The following is a 21044-nucleotide window of genomic DNA, read 5'->3' on the forward strand; positions in this document are numbered from 1 at the left end:
TTTTGATCTGTTTTGAATAAACGCATGCCCTCTTAATGTTCTCTGCCTCTTAACTTAATGTAGATAAGCATTTAGTTATAATATATTCCATTTCATATTTTAGGCGGGTTCCTAATTGTTGTAACTCTGTAAAACACTATGCTGCCCTTTAAGAAATATTTCGCACTTCATAAAACTCTGAATAAATGAATCAACTTCAACAGCTTAGAGGCGTGGGTGGAACACCCACAATCGACAGATATTGGACTCAACTCGTCAATGCTGAAACTATGGCTCTCTTCCGTGAACAGGGTGGTCCCACAATGGCTTTCTATTGTGGAACAAGGTAGGCCCACTTCCACCGTGGAACATGTTGGTTCACCTCACAATGGTCCCAGGATGGCTCTAGCGTGGAACATGTGGACCCCCTTCATAATAGTCGCATGGTGGCTCTCTAGCGTGAAACCTGGTGGTTCCATTTCATGATACTCCACGATGAATCTCTAGCATAGAACATGGTGGTCCACTTCCTGATGGTCGACGGCTCTCTAGCGTGGAACATGGTGGTCCACTTCATGATGGTCGATGGCTCTCTAGCCTGGAACATGGTGGTCCACTTCATGATGGTCCCACGATGGATCTCGAGCCTGGAACATGGTGGTCCACTTCATGATGGTCCCACGATGGATCGCTAGCCTGGAACATGGTGGTCCACTTCATGATGGTCCCACGATGGATCGCTAGCGTGGAACATGGTGGTCCACTTCATGATGGTCCCACGATGGATCGCTAGCGTGGAACATGGTGGTCCACTTCATGATGGTCCCACGATGGATCTCTAGCCTGGAACTTGGTGGTCCCACTTCAACTTTATATTTAAATGCATAGAACTAGATGACGGCTTGAAAGGTCACACAAGGAATATGTACATTGTTTTAAATAATAAACCAGGCAAGGGTCACTGCAGATACTTAAATTGCATCAAATGCAACTTACATTTTTATCAAATGCAGCGTATGCTGTATTTGCATTTCAACTAACCCTGCATGCTAAATGTGGGCCGTGGCCTTCCCAATCCAGCAGCTCCTGAGGCTCTGTTGCACAAACGGTAGTGTTAGCCTGACAAACCATCCATAAGTGGTGTAGCCGGGATTTAAGTTAGGCCTAAAGTCAGAGCACCTGCACCTGTGTGCTGCGATGCTGCCCGCCAGAAAGGAAATGAGGTTATGGAAAAAGGAGGGTGGGTCTTAGGCCTCAGGCCGCGCCCCGTCTACAGCACTTCCCACCATTCTAGCATGGCAGCAGATAATGGCGCCCATCGCGTAATCGTGGGCATGCCCCAGATGACACTGTTTATACAGTGGCAAAACCATGCAGCATGCGCACGTCTTGCGGCTTCGCCTGTCTGCCTCTTGAAAAGGAAACAATGGTCTACGCTTGCCGACCTGGCATAGACACAAAAGAGGGAACTCCAGAACAAGCAACAATGATGATAACAACAACAACAAGGCAAGGATTCCAAGCCAGCCCCAGACACCGCCGCGCGTCGACTCTCAGAGGCCGGTGCCAGGCGAGTGACGCTGCGTCAAGGCCCTGCTGGTGCGGTCCAGGGAGCTCCCGTCTCACTGTTTGGGGCTGAGCTACAGCTGGACTGGTCAGGGCAGGCCAGTGTAGTCTTTAAAGAGGAGCAGGAGGACCTGAGGCCTGGAGGCTTTGTAGTTAGGTAGGCTGGCTAGTCTCACCGTTGAACACCCTACCCTGCCTTCCATCTTCTGGTCCCGCGTGCTTGCAGCTCAGCACAGGAGGGTGGCTCTTGTCTGTGCGTGCTACGGGTATGCAAGGCCTAGATTTTTATCATTCCATGTCCTGCATATTTTCTGCTGCCTCCCTGCACCTAGCTCTGCAAGATGAATACATATGTGCACACATGCTATGACAGGAATGCGCCACATTCCTGATCCAGGGCGTGCGAGGAGCCCATAGTCACAGGGTCTGCAACCTGCGGCTCTCTAGATGGTTCAGTCTAGGACTGCCATGATCCCTCACCATCGACTATGCTGGCTGGGGCTGATGAGACTTGTAGTACAAACCTTCAGCGAGCCAAAGGTTGCAGACCCCTGCTTTCAATGGCTGAGTACCTGCTGGATGGGGGCCAGTACTCACCTGCTGATGGTCACACACTCTTGAGATGGGCCTGTTCGCTCCAACTGAATGCATTACCCTCTTGCTGAGAATTGCTGGTACTCTCTAATTGAATCCATTGTGCTCCTGCTGAAAAGTGCTGGTACTCTCCGACTGATGGTAACATACTCCCGAGAAGTGCTGGTACTCTCCTACTGATGGCAGTGCACTCCTGAGAAGTGCTGGTACTCTCCGACTGATGGTAATGCACTCCTGAGAAATGCTGATATGCTCGCACAGAATGCATTGCACACCTGCTTAGAAGTTCTGGTACTGTATCACTGGTGTCATCAGAGTCCTGATGAAAGGTGCCGATACACACCCATCGATAGCATTGCATTCGATGAGAAGTGCCAGTATTGTGCCCTAGAATAAACAGCCCAGATGATCAGAGTCTGCCAGTAGCTACTTATTTCAAGAACTGTGTGCCTTATGACACCAGCATATTCTCTCTCTTGACTGGTACCATTTGCACCCATGAGCCTTTTTATTTCTGCAGTCACAGAAGACTCAGAACTCGTACCCCATTGCCATGAACACCTTAAAAGTCACTTAGGACTTCACAGTTCATCTTAAGCCTTCTCAAATTTGCACCAAAATTGCATCTTCTTTCCAGGACCCTACCTTCCTCATTTCCGTCTTAGCTTGGTCATATCACTAGCACTTCAATTAAGGTTTTGAGAAAGGAAGTGGTCAAATCCTAGAGCATACCTTTAGGATATCAGTTAATTTTTTGGAAGGGGTCACATTTTAGAATTGATTTCCTTGCTAACAATAAGCAATTGTGATGCAATCCACAACATTAGCTCCAGGCCCCGTTTGTTAGACAATCCTGGCTACACCTCTGTCCACCTACCTTCTGCTCTTCAAACGAGAGTCTGAATGAGTGGTTAGAGTGAATAGGAGGTCCAGGTGGACAGCTTAGCAGCCTGCATGCACAACCAGAGTTCGAATCCCATGGCAGGGCCAACTCCGGTCCATACTTTGAGTATCATAAAATGGGGTAATAAGACCTGTTGATGATGAACTTGGAAAGGGCTATGCAAGAACACAAATGATTATTAAGACTGTACTCGGCTGAATCTGGAATATTACTCGCCATGTTCAGAAAAACACCCCGATCTCAAAGCTAATCCTACTCTCCCAATCCAGAAGGCCATGTTCTCTTGCAAACAGAGATTACCATCCCCATAGAAAATCCCCCACTCGCTGGGGGTGAATTCAGAGCACACCACCCCTCGATTAGGCAGGCAACGACTTCTTCCAATGAGTGGGTGGAGAAGAGTAGCTTGTTCCCTCTGCTTGCTTTCAGAGCTTACTGCGACCTGTGCGGACACCGCATAAGGTGTGGACGCGTCAGAGGCTGGACATGCAGAACACATTTTCTTCCCATGCACACCTTCCTGCCTGCAGATTTGCCCCAAATGCCTTTGTAAGGGTGTTGATATGTAGTGGTGGAAATGTACTTTTTTTTAACTGGGAGATCCCACCTAGCATGGGGGGTAAGTGGGGGAGGGGGGGTTCAGCATGGGTTGAGTTGTGGGGATTATTTTATTCACCCCATAAACATTTGACTCTCGGCCCCTCAAAAGGTGAATCATGTACACCTAGAAAATAGCTGAATTTGTACGGCCAGCAAAGTACAACATGTGCACACGTTTTAAACTCCCTAAAAACGCACATAATAATTTCCTGTACTTTGCAAAATTGATCTTGGATTTCAGAGCACTCCTGTTTAGACCCTCAAGTGGTCCTGTGGCGAAGCTGGTTGCCTCTGAACCTAGTGACCATGGTTCAAATACGGACCCGACGTGAAGGCACGGAATGCGCTGCAACATTCGAAAATAAGTGTGCACAAGGATTCCCCAGGATTGGGGGGCCGAATCCGGGGAAACATTATTTTACCAGCTACCAGATCCGGGAAGATCCGTACAACGACAATCACTGAAGGACATAAAGGCCACACTCTTGGTTTTTGGACAGAGTTAGGTATTTTCATCTCTATGGCTGCCTGCATCTTCGTGGTTGTGAGTATTGTCAATACATGGAGTTTTCCTTTCTTCTGGGATCAATAGCTTACATCAGGGCACACATTTCTTAGTGGTTTGGCGTTTTACGTTTGGTAGAACCACTATGTAAAGTAGCCAATTCAAGCTATCAAGGATAGTGACTCAACGCTGCCTATCAAATTAACGGAGCACAGCCAACCAACCCTGCACCGCCCCCACCAAGCAACAGAAAAAAAGCATGGCTAGAACAGGCAGTACAGATATGCCAACTAGGCAGCACTGACCAATCAATTTCACCCAGTAAATGAACTCCAACCAGCCAATTACCCAAATCAAATGTCGTAAACCAAGTCGCAAAGTGCCAGAAAACCAGCTAGGCCAGCAAACCAACTCTGATCAGCTAAACAACTTCTTGCACCCAATTCATCCTGGCCAGACCAATGCAGGCCAGACAACCATCAATCAGAGAACCTTCATTAGAAAAACAACCGTACCGGTCAATCGGAACAATCTAACCGATAACAACCAACCAGTCCGGACCAGATAAACACGCACTGGTGAGCCACTGTGGTGGTGGCACTTTCCATAAAGAAGGTGTCAAGATTAGAAGGGGCCCATGTCATCAGGACCATGATGCATGGATACAATGGTCTCAGTTTCTTCTCGAAGCTAGAGCTGCCCTCAATATATACCCCAAGAATAACAATAGCTTGCACAAGAGACTGAGTTGTATGGTGCCGGTGTGGATCAAATCTTGCAGCCGGTATATGAGGGTGCTGGTCAAGTAAGATGTTGCGACGCAATTCTTCCTGTTTCACATCTGCTTTGCCTCTCTCCTCTGGCTTGCGCATGCGATTGCTGATGAGCAGACAACTGCAGAGTGGAGGAGATTTGCATCTGGTGCTTTTTCCTCCAACTAAGGGTTTCAGATGTGGGTCACTACATATACCTCTGTGTCTGGTCCACAGGTTGTGCCTTGGCATATTGGAAGGGTGCCGTGGCATAATAGAAGAGTGCCTGCTCTCTACAGGCCAATGATGAGCCGACTGCTTGATCTAGGCAGAACTTATTCCAGCCCCTTAGGTCTAACCAGATCAATCTAGGCCAACCAACTCTGAATAGCCAAGTAAACCAAACTAATTGACCACCAACCAACAAACTAAGCAGGACCAGTCAGTATATTAACTCTGACCAATCGTCCACCCTTTAGTCACTCACAACCATATCTGACAATCCACTAACCCTGACAAATTATACAACTATGATGACCCTACCAATCCTCAACTAACCCACCAAACAACTGTGCCCAACAAATCAACCAACCTGCCAACAAACCACAATCAGTCTATGGAAACATAAACGTCATCTAATCCTTAAGTGTTACCCACCTTGAACAACCAACCCCCACCTAGGAAACCAACTCAAACCAGGGAATCGCCCCTACCAGTCAATTAACCAATTACCCCAGGACAGCCAACAGATAAGTGACAGCAACTGTCAATTACTGTCCAAAAACACAGGCAGGCCAGCAGAGCCTGAGTAGCCAAGAAATCCTGACTAGCCAACAGACACAGACCAGCCAACAGAACCAGAGTAGCCAAAATACACTGATGAGCTATAATACCCCAAGTCAACCAATTATGAACAGTTATTTAACACAACCCTGAACAGCCAACCAACTCTGACCAACCAACCAAACCTTCAGCCAATCCCCCCATCAGCAAACAGACATCCCTGAAAACCACAATCTTTTTGAATCTTTGCATCTAACAACCCCAACCAATAAAAAAGCCAAGTAATCCAGGCAGCGTATCCATGACACGCAACCAATTAAAACTGGCCCTGACCAAACAACCCAAATTAACCAACTAACCCCCGCCCCAACTGAGGCACCTCTTCGGCTATAAGGCAAAGTCCATCACAAGTAGAACCTTTGCAGTGCTAACGGCATTCTAGGTTTCAGTGATGCAAACTGTGCCACCCAACACTGCTACTTCCCCTACAATTCGCCCCCCACCCTCCCTGCTCCTCCTAGACCACTGCAGCTTCCTCTGTTACCCCGAGCCCTATCTATAATCCCCTGGATGGGTTCCCTATTTATGAAAGCAGCTCCTGGCTTTTGGACAGTACTAGTTAGGCAGGAGCTACCTCTGGGCAACCAGGTGCTAGTACATAGCTCACAGCCAATCTAACTTTTGTGGAAGAGGCAAACTAACTTTTTGTCAATTACATATGATCCATCATCCTTTTAAGTCTCCTAGAGGGGTGTCCTTTATTCTCCCAAGCATACAAAGTTAATATCACATAGCTATGTGTGTATCGCGCCTCTTGCCAAAAAATAGCTCCTAGGCTTTAACCATGAGCTAAATGGCTCTCAGCTCCTGGCAATTTGGAAGCATGGCCATGTACAGCACTCAGTTCTTTCCCAGCCAGACACACAATGCATGCAACCCATGCTTTTGTCACGACACAAGTGATTAGGAGACTGAAAAATCTTCTCCTCTCTTTACTACCCCCAACATAGTCACAGTTCTCTGCAACATCGCATGGCGCTATAGCCTTTCCACGTTGTGCTGGGTAAAATGGTAGCCCTGCGAGGGCCGAGACGCCAGGCCTGCTGGTTTTCATCACATCTGCAACCCTCAGTCAGTACCTACAATGAATTACACGACTGTAGAACATGCTGTACTCTGGGCCACAGTCAACCTGAAGAATGCCCTGGCACAGTCTGGAGGCCTCCATTATCTGCGAGGTCTGGGAGTCATGTTCCCGGAAGCGAGAGCTGAAGTTGGCCTGACCACAACGTTGAGCCACTCTGGGCCTGTGTCTGGCTCCTGCATTCCTTCTCCTGCAGGCAGGCTTCTTTCTGTTCCTTCATACTTGCGGGCTTCGTGGTGGGGTGCCAAGGGCTTTCTGAGCTCCTAACTCCTGGGGATTTACACCGAAACACATAGCAGAGCAACTGTACCCCGGATGTACAGTGCACCCCCAAAACCTGGAACCGTGAACATGGAGGGAGAGATCACATAATATAAGTCATTTATAACGCACCTGTACACAAGTGAAGGGCGAGAACCGATGCAAGGAGAGTAATCTGTGGAAAACATCCAGTGCAGGATAGGAAAACCTCATAGAATTCCTTCAAAGTGCTATGTTATGTTATTCGGCATTTATATAGCGCCCTATATATCATTGGTATGATTTCAAAGCAAACGCAAATGGTAGCACATGGAAGCTGGGCCCCAGCAAAGGGTGCCCAATACCATGTTTGCTGCAAAGGTGGCAACACAGGGCCTGTAGGATGGGCCTACTAAATGTTATGTTATGTTACTTTGCATTTATATAGCGCCTTATGTACCATTGGTATGGTCTGAAGGCGCTGGTAGGTTGAATGCCCTTGGGAACTGGAGTTCAAGTCACTAGAGAGAGTCAAAGGTGCGTGTGAGCACCGGATGTGTGTGCAGCTGGTGTGGCATTCGTGTAATAGCTGCTTCTTTGCGGTAGGTGTGGTGGTTGAGAGATCAGGAGTATGTGTTCGTTCTGGCAGGATTTAACCAGACCGAATGTGGCTGTGTTAGGCCTGAGGAGAACGCCTGGCTGGGGGTGTAACCAGCAGTGTTTACTTAGAGTGATGGGGAGTATGCAGCAGATGTTGGTATGAGAACAGTTTTACCGAATGGTGTCATAGTATCTCTGTGTTCTAGTTGAATGGTGGTGTAAAGAAGAGAGTAAGCGTGGTGATGTGATATGATGAGTTACATGAACTTTCAAATGTTCCACGCACTCTAGACCGCCCCTCGCACTCCAGTCCGCCCCTCGCACTCCAGGCCGCTTCGTGCATTCAAATCTGTTCTATTTACTCTGATCCGTTTCGTGTATTCTAAGTTGTTTTATGCTCTTCATCCACATATTTCACCCGTACAATCTACATACTTAATCCGTTCCATCCACATATTTCACACGTTCCATCCACATACGTCGCCCAGGGATGGATGGCTGACACCTTGTGTGCAGTGAGAGATTGCAAAGCATCAAAGGTCAATACAAGAGGTAACATGGCAGCCAGTCTTGGGGGGGGGGTATATGCAAACATTCTGTGCAATATTCGACTGATCAGCACCAGAAGCCAGTGTAAGGGGATGCACACTGGCAAAACACGGATCCTGCTGGATTTCCAAATGGGTAGGAGGTGGTTGGGTACGGTTGGCAGTGCGCCCTTGGGTGCAGGACAAGGGGCTCAACCAGGAGGCGATGAATCGGAGATCCTGCACTTGACTGGTGACCGTAGCTTTCCAAAGGACAATCACACTGGCACAGCCCTCGTCCATTTCAAGCCAGTCAGGACTCTTTGTAACCTAGACTGTGAGCTCTCACTGTTAACAGTAAGTGAATACAGGTGCCTAGCCAGCCCCATATTAGCAGTGAAACCAGTGCTTAATTTGTTTTTAAAAAATAAGTGCCAGGGCCCAAATATTTTCTAGCACTCCTGTGACTCTGCGGGTGGGCAGTCCCCCCCACTGCTCCCGCCACCCACAGCTGCTCCCCACAGTGTCGACATATTTGTTGTTACACTACAGTTCGCACCTGCTCATTGTGGTTGATGGAAGCGTGTTGTTGTTTTATCTTGGGGTCTACTCTGTGGTAGAAGCCATGTTTGTGTTGTTGTATGTTGGGGTCTCCTCTATGGTAGAAGCCATGTTTGTGTTGTTGCATGTTGGGGTCTACTCTATGGTACAAGCCATGTTTGTGTTTTATGTTGCGGCCTACTCTATGCTAGAAGCCATGTGTGTTGTTTTATGTTGGGTTCTACTTTAGGGTAGAAGCCATGTTTGTGTAGTTTTATGTTTGGTCTCCTCTGTGGTAGAAGCCATGTTTGTAGTGTTCTATGTTGAAGTCTCCTCTATGGTAGAAGCCATGTGTGTGTTGTTTTATGTTGGGGTCTCCTCTGTGGTAGAAGCCATGTGTGTGTTTTATCTTGGGGTCTACTCTATGGTAGAAGCCATGTTTGTGTTGTTTTATGTTGGGGTCTGCTCTATGGTAGAAGCCATGTGTGTTGTTTTATGTTGGGGTCTACCCTATGGTCGAAGCCATGTTTGTGTTGTTTTATGTTGGGGTCTACTCTATGCTAGAAGCCTTGTGTGTTGTTTTATGTTGGGGTCTACTCTATGCTAGAAGCCTTGTGTGTTGTTTTATGTTGGGGTCTACTCTATGCTAGAAGCCTTGTGTGTTGTTTTATGTTGGGGTCTACTCTATGCTAGAAGCCATGTGTGTTGTTTTATGTTGGGGTTTACTCTATGCTAGAAGCCATGTGTGTGTTGTTTTATGTTGGGCTCTATTCTATGCTAGAAGCCATGCTTGTGTTGTTTATGTTGGGCTCTATTCTATGCTAGAAGCCATGCTTGTGTTGTTTATGTTGGGGTCTACTTTAGGGTAGAAGCCATGTGTGTGTTTTATGTTGGGGTCTCCTCTATGCTAGAAGCCATGCGTGTGTTGTTTATGTTGGGGTCTACTCTATGCTAGAAGCCGTTTTTGTGTTGTTTTATGTTGGGGTGTACTCTATGCTAGAAGCCATGTGCGTTTTATGTTGGGGTCTACTCTATGCTAGAAGCCATGTGTGTGTTTTATGTTGGGCTCTATTCTATGCTAGAAGCCATGCTTGTGTTGTTTATGTTGGGGTCTACTTTAGGGTAGAAGCCATGTGTGTTGTTTATGTTGGGGTCTACTTTAGGGTAGAAGCCATGTGTGTGTTTTATGTTGGGGTCTCCTCTATGCTAGAAGCCATGCGTGTGTTGTTTATGTTGGGGTCTACTTTAGGGTAGAAGCCATGTGTGTGTTTTATGTTGGGGTCTCCTCTATGCTAGAAGCCATGTGTGTGTTGTTTTATGTTGGGGTCTACTCTATGCTAGAAGCCGTGTTTGTGTTGTTTTGTGTTGGGGTGTACTCTATGCTAGAAGCCATGTGCGTTTTATGTTGGGGTCTACTCTATGCTAGAAGCCATGTGCGTTTTATGTTGGGGTCTACTCTATGCTAGAAGCCATGTGTATGTTTTATGTTGGGGTCTACTCTATGCTAGAAGCCATGTGTGTGTTTTATGTTGGGGTCTACTCTATGCTAGAAGCCATGTGTGTGTTTTATGTTGGGGTCTACTCTATGCTAGAAGCCATGTGTGTTTTATGTTGGGGTCTGCTCTATGCTAGAAGCCATGTGTGTTTTATGTTGGGGTCTACTCTATGCTAGAAGCCATGTGTATGTTTTATGTTGGGGTCTACTCTATGCTAGAAGCCATGTGTGTGTTGTTTTATGTTGGGGTCTGCTCTATGCTAGAAGCCATGTGTATGTTTTATGTTGGGGTCTACTCTATGCTAGAAGCCATGTGTGTGTTTTATGTTGGGGTCTGCTCTATGCTAGAAGCCATGTGTATGTTTTATGTTGGGGTCTGCTCTATGCTAGAAGCCATGTGTATGTTTTATGTTGGGGTCTACTCTATGCTAGAAGCCATGTGTGTGTTTTATGTTGGGGTCTACTCTATGCTAGAAGCCATGTGTGTGTTGTTTTATGTTGGGGTCTGCTCTATGCTAGAAGCCATGTGTATGTTTTATGTTGGGGTCTACTCTATGCTAGAAGCCATGTGTGTGTATGTTTTATGTTGGGGTCTACTGTATGCTAGAAGCCATGTGTGTTTTATGTTGGGGTCTACTCTATGCTAGAAGCCATGTGTGTTTTATGTTGGGGTCTACTCTATGCTAGAAGCCATGTGTATGTTTTATGTTGGGGTCTACTCTATGCTAGAAGCCATGTGTGTGTATGTTTTATGTTGGGGTCTGCTCTATGCTAGAAGCCATGTGTATGTTTTATGTTGGGGTCTACTCTATGCTAGAAGCCATTTGTGTGTTTTATGTTGGGGTCTACTCTATGCTAGAAGCCATGTGTGTGTTGTTTTATGTTGGGGTCTGCTCTATGCTAGAAGCCATGTGTATGTTTTATGTTGGGGTCTACTCTATGCTAGAAGCCATGTGTGTGTATGTTTTATGTTGGGGTCTACTCTATGCTAGAAGCCATGTGTGTGTATGTTTTATGTTGGGGTCTGCTCTATGCTAGAAGCCATGTGTGTGTTGTTTTATGTTGGGGTCTGCTCTATGCTAGAAGCCATGTGTATGTTTTATGTTGGGGTCTACTCTATGCTAGAAGCCATGTGTGTGTATGTTTTATGTTGGGGTCTACTCTATGCTAGAAGCCATGTGTGTGTATGTTTTATGTTGGGGTCTACTCTATGCTAGAAGCCATGTGTGTGTTTTATGTTGGGGTCTGCTCTATGCTAGAAGCCATGTGTATGTTTTATGTTGGGGTCTACTCTATGCTAGAAGCCATGTGTGTATGTTTCATGTTGGGGTCTGCTCTATGCTAGAAGCCATGTGTGTGTATGTTTTATGTTGGGGTCTGCTCTATGCTAGAAGCCATGTTTGTGTTTTATGTTGGGTGTGTACACGATTTATTTGATGCAGTGCTCAACTCGAGGGTAGATGTGGGTGGGCAGATTCCCCCCACTTTTACAGAGGGCACCTTAATATGCACATTTCTGGTGATGCTTCTTTTGATTAGTATGCTAATGAGTCCCTCCACGTTTTTCAGGAGTCCCCCTCCCCACTTTTTTCAGAGGGCACCTTGATATGCACATTTCTGGTGATGCCACATTCAATTGGTCCCCCCACTTTTTTTTAGGACTTGACCCATGATTTCATGATACTCTGTCATTGCCTCATGTTATAAATGACACTTGAAGGCTACACTTTAGGGGGGAGGCTCTGTACCCGCTGTAACCGCTGTGCCCCAACAATGGGGCAGGGCACAGGAAACTGGCGAGAGGCAACAATGGTTGACAGAGCGCGGCATAACATTGTCTTGAGCACCAATGAAAAAGTGGCCCACAGTTGCAAATGGCAATTCACTCCTTTTGTGACAGATACAAACGGGAGTTTTTTGATAAAATGTGATGCTAATTGGTCAACGTAATACTATTTATTCAGCAACACTGGTCAAACCTACTAGCCACATAGTGAAGTAACTCATCAAACTGGCCCACATTGGCCAAAAAAGTGGTCCACTTTGACCCCAAAAAACGGGCCTACACTAGCATGTTTTTTTGGGTTGGGCCTTGCCCTACCGCCATGTAGGCCAGTCTGAGCCTAGTTGACGGAGCTCACAGACACATTATAAAATATGTATATTTCCTACCAAATCAATAACCTCTTAACTGTAATTACAAAGCAGGCTGTGATTAAGTCACCCCCCTTCCTTTTGAGCTAGGAAGGGTTCCGGGGACCAGGATTAACTGTGAAGTTCGACCTGAAGAAGGAAAATGGGGGATTCTCCACAAAGAAGCACTGCAATGCCCGGATCTCACACCAGGAGCTCTGTAGTGCCAGTGGTGTGTGCAGGGAGTGGCCTGGGGTGGCACGTGCTAACCCTGGAATCTGATTGGCCACCTCATTATCCTAAACTATGATCATTATGTGTGTGTGCGCTCATACTTCATGCCACCCCGGCATAAGTCAGTGCGCTGCTTGGGCCACCCCAGTCAAAGGAGTCTGGACACGCCACTGTGTAGCTCAGTGAAGCGTTCTGAATCTATTTGGGCTGGTTTGGTGTGGTTTGGTCACTTGGGCAGAGCACCCAGACTCGCCCCTCCCTACCAAAAACTGAGCAATGCTGCGATTTGCGCAGAATCAGAGGCACAATGCGAAGAATTAATTTCTTGCGAAAGCTCTCAGACTTGACAGAACCCGCAAAGAATGTGCAGTGCTTGCCACGGTGCCGGCCTATCACTTCTGATCTCGTGCCATGCGGGCGGGTGTGGCAGGGCGTCATTCCAGGTTGAGTCATCGCAGACCAGTCTGCCATACTTGAAGGATTTTATAAGAAACGCCCAGAAAGGCCAAAATCAGAAACAAATGCCTAGAGCCATTCCCCTACTCCCCCAAAACGGATGCAATGCCTAGTAGTGGCGACTGGGCCATACATGGAATGAGTCCCACCTAAAACAATGCTGGAAAAATTCACAATCCTGGACAGCCACCCCAAAATGTCAGCAAAAAAAAAAAGAGTACTGGGGAAGCCCACCTAAATGGCACCCTAATAAATGCAAATTAAATGACGATTTGTTTATATTGCGTTTATGCCCAAGCGCTGTACATAGAACATATTTACATACATGGACCATCCCAACCGAGGTTGGTTCTCATTTATCGACCTCTGGCAGATGAAAGGCTGTGTTCGCCTTGTCGGGATTGGAACCCGTGACCTGCAGATCCCACATAGATTGCAGCAGTGAGCGCTCAACCCACTGAGCTATCTTACTGGCTATGCACTTTACTAGGTCCTAGTTCCTCTCAAATGGACAATAAAAAGCCCAGTACATGGAGAGGGACCCAAAATGCCTTTGACATATCTGGTCCTGGGGAGCCCCGCCCTCCACAAATACTTCTGAAATGCTTGGCACTGGCAGCCCCCTAGACCCTAAGCTTACCCCCACCCCCACTCCCCACCCCACCAAAATGCCAAAGATCCCACTATAGGAAACATGCCATGAAATAAATGCCATGGGCATGTCTAGTACTTGGAAAAGGATATGAGGGATTGGGCAAAACGACCCTCAGTCCCATCCTACCCTCATCAAAGAGGCCTGTGCCTTCGATGAGGTGCATCAGGTCCATTATGAAGCCCCTCCCCATTAACATCCCTACCTTGCTCGTCCACAGCCTCATCTTTACTCTCTCGACGCTTCCTCTGGATCAGATTGAAAAACGACCCTTTCTGATATTGTGTCCGACTATAATCCTGGGAGGGAGACCTCAGCCGCTACGTCCTCTTTCTGTGATGGGCAGCTTTGACCTAAGCCTTTGGGAAAAGATAGTGCCTCAGCTATATGACCCATGCGGTGCCATGGAACGTACTGCTCCCCCACCCCTCTCCTGATCTTACACTTCAAAAAGGACTCTTCCTACCCACCAGAGGCGTGACTAGGGAGGACCTGGGGGGCTATAGCCCCGGGTCCTGTGGTTGTAGCCCCAGAAAGAAGCTCAAAGGCTGCAACCAAAAGGCTAGCTAGCCCTCAGTCCTGACGGCGTAGCCCTACATCTTTTCCAGACCTAGCAACACCCCTGCTACCTGCTCTGCCTGGCTCTGCTATGTATACGCGTGATTTATAAATCCTGTACATGCATGACATAGGATGCTGTTTTCGGGGACATAATGGGCTAGAGGTGGACTCCCAGAGCGTTTATTGACTTTCACGTATTACAAGCATCTGCGCAGGACACTGGGCTCTATCAGAGCCTTGGTGGTGTCCCAGCGGTAATACCGCCGGTATACTGCCAACGCAAATAGCGTTACTGCTTCTCAGTCTGGTAACACCGTATCACGAGTAGCAGTGCAACGGTAAATTACCATTCTCCTTTAGGTCCATTGGTAATAGCGCCAGCGGTAATTGCGCCAAAAACAGGGCGAAAGCTGGATTTTTAGCTCCAGCAAAACTCCAAACTTTCTGCCCCAAATCGAGATTAGGCGGACCCTTAAATACGGCGGTAATAGCATTACTGCTGCATTTAAGGGCAAACTCCTAGTCTGGTGGTCAGAGGATAGATTCTGCATTTAACAAATAAACCTTTTGAATAAATAGTTTAACACCCAAGACAATGTTTAAACCCTAAAAAACGTTGCTTTGTCGCTGTCGTCAGATGGAAAGACAGCAAAAACTTGAGTTCTATGTTTCAGAATAGGTTTGAAAAAGCATGGACGAACTCAAGACAAGCCCCCCCGCTTTGCTGCCCCCCAAGAGAAGTCCCATCTTACCTTGATAAGGTGTTTGTTGACCCATTTTGTGAAGGTTTTCTTCTGCACCCGGTCTCTTTCATCTGAAAAACAGGAATTAAAAAAGTCTGTCAGTCTAGTCCAGGGGCACATCTCACATTCCCATCCCATGACACCCCACTCCGCAGACATTACAGCCCGATGGAAGACCCCAAGAAATTCTAGCCAAGCTGTATTTAGACCCGATAAGCACCATTACGCCGATGGGAGGGAGACCCAACCCCTGGGGAAAGCGCAATCAAAACTCGCTGTAGGGAGATCAAGCACACATTCCTACAGTCAGGGTCAGCTTTAGGTCCTGGAGACTTGGGCGGTCACCACAGGAGCCACATTAGACTCCCTGCCACACCAGCTCGGGGAGTCTTTCAAGGGGTCCTCCAAGCTGGCATGGTGGGTGAAGACACCTTATTGAAAGGAAATGTGCCCCGCTCTTGTGCTGGTCCTCCAGCATGGACTGGGGCGCGTTTTATTACAATAGGGCGACCATGCTAAACCCGCATAGGGCAGCCTTTGAAAAAATGTGGCGAAAAATGTTTCTCTCCCTGGACGCTGCCAGAGCCGAGGCTGGCCCTGGCTACAGTCCTTCGGAAGGAGACTCCATAAGCAAAAATATATCCTACTGGAGATCCCGCAGTAAGAATCTGAACGAAAGCTGGATCCTGCCCTCCACTGGCTCGTGAAAAACCCAATGGAGCATTTTACAATCTTCGATATATTTAAGTTCATAATTCCACCTAGAAATGTGCAGAACTGAGGGTCATGAAGCGAGAGGTAAGACAGGAAACCTACAAACCCGTTGCAGGGGCTGCGACTCTGAAAGGGGATGCCCACACCCAATGTGCAGAGGTCTGAATGGAGCCCGTGGTGCCACCTGCAGAAGCCAGCTATGCGCCAGGACAGTCAATTCTGAGCCCTTGGGAGCAGTGTCCCAAGGTCAACCTCAGGCCACAGGTGAGGCATACTCAAAGCAACCAATGCCAGCCAAAAGGCCCCAGCTAGGACATCACCCTCTCCAGCCAACAGTGGCCACCAGAGACCAGAGGGTGGCACTGAGCCACAGTACAGGTCAAACAAGACCTAGGCAAAGGGTCCAGAGCTCCACCTAGACCCCAGAGGAGATCATAATGCACATCAGACATTACAAGCCACCTTGAGCAGAGGGGCTAGGGTGCACCTAAAGGTCTCCATTGAGACATGACCCAGATAAGCCAACAATGGCCACCACGGACCAGGGATTCCACAGCGCAACCACCAACATGGGTAAACAATGAAGGGCACCAGACAACATGGGACACCAGGGCGCAAAGAGTCCATCACAGGTTCCAGACAAATTAAGACTGCCCTCAAAGTGCCACCCATGCATCCTATGGGGCATGCTCCAAAGAGCTACACAGTCAAGAGGAGGAGAGGGGGAGACTATTGATCTTTGAAGGGAGGAAGGACATAGTATAGAACTTTTAAGAGGGTGAGAAAACAGCAGGTCTCTGGAGGGAGAAGTGGTGGGGGGTGCAAGTCGCAGGACTCTGGAGGGAGAAGTGGTGGGGGGGTGCAAGTCGCAGGACTCTGGAGGGAGAAATGGTGGGGGGGTGGGGTGCAAGTCGCAGGACTCTGGAAGGAGATGTGGTGGGGGGGTGGGGAGCAAGCAGCAGGAAGCAGCAGGACTCTGGAGGGAGAAGTGGTGGGGGGTAGGGTGCAAGTCGCAGGACTCCGGAGGGAGAAGTGGTGGGGGGTTGGAGGATGCAAGTCGCAGGACTCTGGAGGGAGAAGTGGTGGAGGGTGCAAGTCGCAGGACTCTGGAGGGAGAAGTGGTGGAGGGTGGGGTGCAAGTTCCAGGACTCTGGAGGGTTAAGAGGAGGCAAACATTGGAGCATGAGGGAGAAGAGGAGGAAGTGCAGGACTCTAGGGAAGAAGAAGGGGACATTGCAGTATTCTGTAGAGGAGGAAGTGCAGGACTCTAGGGAAGAAGAGGGGGCATTGCAGTATTCTGTAGAGGAGGAAGTCCAGGACTCTAGGAAAGAAGAGGGGGACATTGCAGTATTCTGTGGAGGAGGAAGTGCAGGACACTAGGGAAGAAGAGGGGGGCATTGCAGTATTCTGTAGAGGAGGAAGTGCAGGACTCTAGGGAAGAAGAGGGGGGCATTGCAGTATTCTGTAGAGGAGGAAGTGCAGGACTCTAGGGAAGAAGAGGGGGGCATTGCAGTATTCTGTAGAGGAGGAAGTGCAGGACTCTAGGGAAGAAGAGGGGGGGCATTGCAGTATTCTGTAGAGGAGGAAGTGCAGGACTCTAGGGAAGAAGAGGGGGGCATTGCAGTATTCTGTAGAGGAGGAAGTGCAGGACTCTAGGGAAGAAGAGGGGGCATTGCAGTATTCTGTAGAGGAGGAAGTGCAGGACTCGTGGGAAGAAGAGGGGGCATTGCAGTATTCTGTAGAGGAGGAAGTGCAGGACTCTAGGGAAGAAGAGGGGGGCATTGCAGTATTCTGTAGAGGAGGAAGTGCAGGACTCTAGGGAAGAAGAGGGGGCATTGCAGTATTCTGTAGAGGAGGAAGTGCAGGACTCTAGGGAAGAAGAGGGGGCATTGCAGTATTCTGTAGAGGAGGAAGTGCAGGACTCTAGGGAAGAAGAGGGGGGCATTGCAGTATTCTGTAGAGGAGGAAGTGCAGGACTCTAGGGAAGAAGAGGGGGGCATTGCAGTATTCTGTAGAGGAGAGGGCGGGACTATAGGTCTCTGGAGGGAGAACAAAGTAGCAGTTTTAAGAGGGGATGGAAAGAGCACAGCACTCTGAAGAGGGTGAGGGGAAAACCTCAGGACTGCAGTGGAAATGGGAGTCACGGAAGCACTCTGCAGAGAAGAGGTGGAAAATGGCAGGGACCCACAAGGGGAGGTGTGGGGGCGGTGGGAGTAAGATTGCAGCTCTCCGAGGAGGGGAGGGAAACGGTGAAGCCTTCTGAGGCGGGAAGGAGAAGAAGTGGGAAGGGGGTGGAGATTGAAACTTCAGTACTTTGGGGAGGAGGACCGAGACTGCAGCGTAGAGGTGGGGGTCGCGTGTTGTGTCTGCAGCTTCCACTTGGCTGCCATCTGCAGTGGAACTCTGCGTCATTCCCCCCGCCACAGATGAAAGAAATGTCGGTGCTACTGAATCACGCGCCACGCCTCAGTATCGCGATCAGGGAAAAGCGCGGGAAGGAGAGAGCGATGCATTCCAGGCCCCCACAAGTAGAAAAGCAGAGAGGAAGGGGTAAGATGAAGAAAGCAGAGAGCTCAGCGGCGAGACTGGCGAGAGTGTGGCTGGAGAGAGACTCTGAGAAAGGAAAGAAAGACTGCAGGGAGAGTGAGAGCGCGCACGTGCGATAGATGGAGAGCAAAGGAAGACCACAGATGGAGAAGAGAGGCTCCAAAAAGGACAAAGAGAGTGACAGTGCAAAACTGCAGAGAGTGGGAGATAGAGAGAAAAGGGCGACCACAGACAGAGAAGAGCGGCTCCAAGAAGTCAAGGGAAGAGACTAGTGAACAGAGACTTCCGGCAGACAGAAGAGAGACTCCAGAGACAGCTACTGGAGACCTCAGAAAAAGAGATGCTCCAGAGAAAGGAAAAGGAGTGACTAAAGCAAGAGACAGCAACCGGAGACTGCAGAAAAAGAGATGCTCCAGAGAAAGGAAAAGGAATGACTAAAGCAAGAGACAGCAACCGGAGACTGCAGAAAAAGAGATGCTCCAGAGACAGGAAAAGGGGTGACTAAAGCAAGAGACAGCAACCGGAGACTGCAGAAAAAGAGGCTCCAGAGAAAGGAAAAGGAGTGACTACAGCAAGAGACCGCAGAAAAATAGATGCTCCAAATTAAGGAAAGGAAGAGACTAGTGAACAGAGACTTCAGGCAGACAGAAGAGAGGCTCCAGAGAAAGGAAACGGAGTGACTACAGCAAGAGAGCAACCGGAGACCGCAGAAAAAGTAAGGCTGCAAGAAACGAAAGGAAACGACTAGAAAGATAGAGAAGGGGCACCAGAGAGAAGAGAGACTTGGAGAATGAAAGGGAAGGCTTCCAAGAAAGAAGCATATTTAGGGAAAGCAAAGAGTTGCAAGAATGGGATGGGGGACAAAATGGACGGATTGATGAGAGAGTGAAGAGATCAGAGACAGCAACCACAAGGCACCGATGCAACACGAGGAGCTTATCGAATGCAAAGACCTCAGATAGTAGAAAAGAGACATCAGAGAGGAGGGAGCGGGGGTAGGGAAAAAGGGAGCAATAAGCAGGGAGGGGGTGTGCTTGCATCAGGAACAATATATAGAAGCCAACAGCAGTGAGCGGAGCAGCCCCTTAGCAGGGCGCTTTACAAGGTGGGTGAGGATTTTGATAACCAGATTGGGGCAGAATCTAAATGGCTTGAGCACTAATGAAAAAGTGGCCCAAAGTCACAAGTGCAGAGAAGACAGACCGTTTGCATAGAACCCAAGCGTTTAGATCTAATATCTGGCAAACACTGTATTTTAAAGAATACTAACAAAAAGTGCCTGTACTTCGCACAGGTTCTGTAGACAGACAGCCACGATAACCTTCTCGGTAACTGTTGACAATCACAGAGCAGACATGGAGGGGAGAAATGCCGTGCGCCAGCATAATGGAACCTTATGCGTGCTCTCCCCGGCGCGGTGCATTATGTTGCAGTGTATATATCGCGGAAACGGAGCGTCCCAGGACCTTGAAATGTGGTGTTTTAGGGAGAGGCCTTAAAGTTGTGTTCCTGGCATCGAGACAGTTAAAATGAGCTGTGTCTGTTCCTCCTATGACCACATTGATGTTTTGTGTGTTGCTGTGCATATATCTTGGAAACGGAGCACCCTAGCGCCTGGAAATGTGTTGCTCACGCCCAGACACTTGAAAAGAGCTCTGCCTGGTCCTTCTACAACCACCTTAGTGTTTCACCACTTCCAGCCAACCGCCTCATGTGTGCAGGGGCTGAAATCCCGGTAACGGGTGGGTCATAAACAGGGGAGTGGGCATAGAAGCAATGAGAGGAGAGTGAGAAATTAAAAGAAAGGAGAGAATACACAGGAGGAAGGGATGTGCGGTCCGCATGTAGGGTGACCAGACGTCCCTGGTTTTCCGGGACTGTCCCAGTATTTGGTGCTCTGCCCTCCTTTCTCAAGATTATGTCCCCATTGGAAACTGCAGTGGGCCTGGTTTTTGGTAGTAGGTCTTCATAGCTGGCAGGCAGGAATGCACAATCCCACACAGAAGAAATGCTGCCTTTACAACTTAAGATAGTGTTTGTTTATGATAAATTAATTATAATATGTTTCTTTGAACAGTAACACTTAAACCCCCTTCTCCTCCAAACGCTACTGAAGTGTAGTGCCTTGACTGCCACTTTCAAGAGTTAGTCCTGCTTGTAGGTTAGTTGCCCGGTCCCGGTTTTTTACTTTTTGAATCTGGTCACCCTACCCACATGCAATGTAGCCAGTGACATCCGGAGGGTCCTAACAGTTAACTGTGCAAAGTGTGGTGCAGATTGGTGGAACAGTGTGGAATCGTGTGAGAAACAAAGATTTTCCAATTTATAGATATAGAGGATGTGTTCAATACCACTGGTCAAAACTACTAGCTGTGCAGTGAAGGAACTCAAACTTGCCCACTTTGGCCAAACAAGTGGTCCACTCTAACCAAAAAATGACTGGTCCACACACACTAGGAAGAGTAAGAAATGCAGGAAACAGAGAAGAACAATGAAAGCAGGGGAAAGCCAAGAGGGTCTGGCTATAAAGCAAAGAAAGAACAGTCGAAGGGAATAAAGGGGAGGGGGCACAGAAGTAATGCGGGGAGAGAGAAATTAAAAGAAAGGAGCAGAGAGGATCAATGAAATCAGAGAAAAGCCAAGGGGGGCTGGCTATAAAGCAAAGAAAGAAAAGTGAAAGGGAATAAACAGGAAAGGGGCACAGAAGTAATGCGGGGAGAGAGAAATTAAAAGAAAGGAGCAGAGAGGATCAATGAAATCAGAGAAAAGCCAAGG

General features: G+C 48.2%; 1 protein-coding gene across 19 annotated transcripts in view; it reads right to left on the reverse strand.

The window, feature by feature from the left end:
• Nucleotides 1–21044, reverse strand: part of PLEC (plectin) — a 1447724-nt gene that overhangs the window by 190568 nt on the left and 1236112 nt on the right. For 18 of the 19 annotated variants that reach the window (XM_069621862.1, XM_069621861.1, XM_069621869.1 and 15 more), the window contains one exon: nt 15018–15079. In XM_069621862.1, coding sequence (XP_069477963.1) covers nt 15018–15079 — 62 coding nt within the window. The remainder of the gene's footprint in view (nt 1–15017; nt 15080–21044) is intronic. The other variant, XM_069621875.1, reaches the window with a different exon arrangement.

This window comes from Ambystoma mexicanum, chromosome 5q (assembly GCF_040938575.1).
Source record: "Ambystoma mexicanum isolate Mex_15411 chromosome 5q, UKY_AmexF1_1, whole genome shotgun sequence".
In the NCBI taxonomy this organism is placed as follows: Eukaryota; Metazoa; Chordata; class Amphibia; order Caudata; family Ambystomatidae; genus Ambystoma; species Ambystoma mexicanum.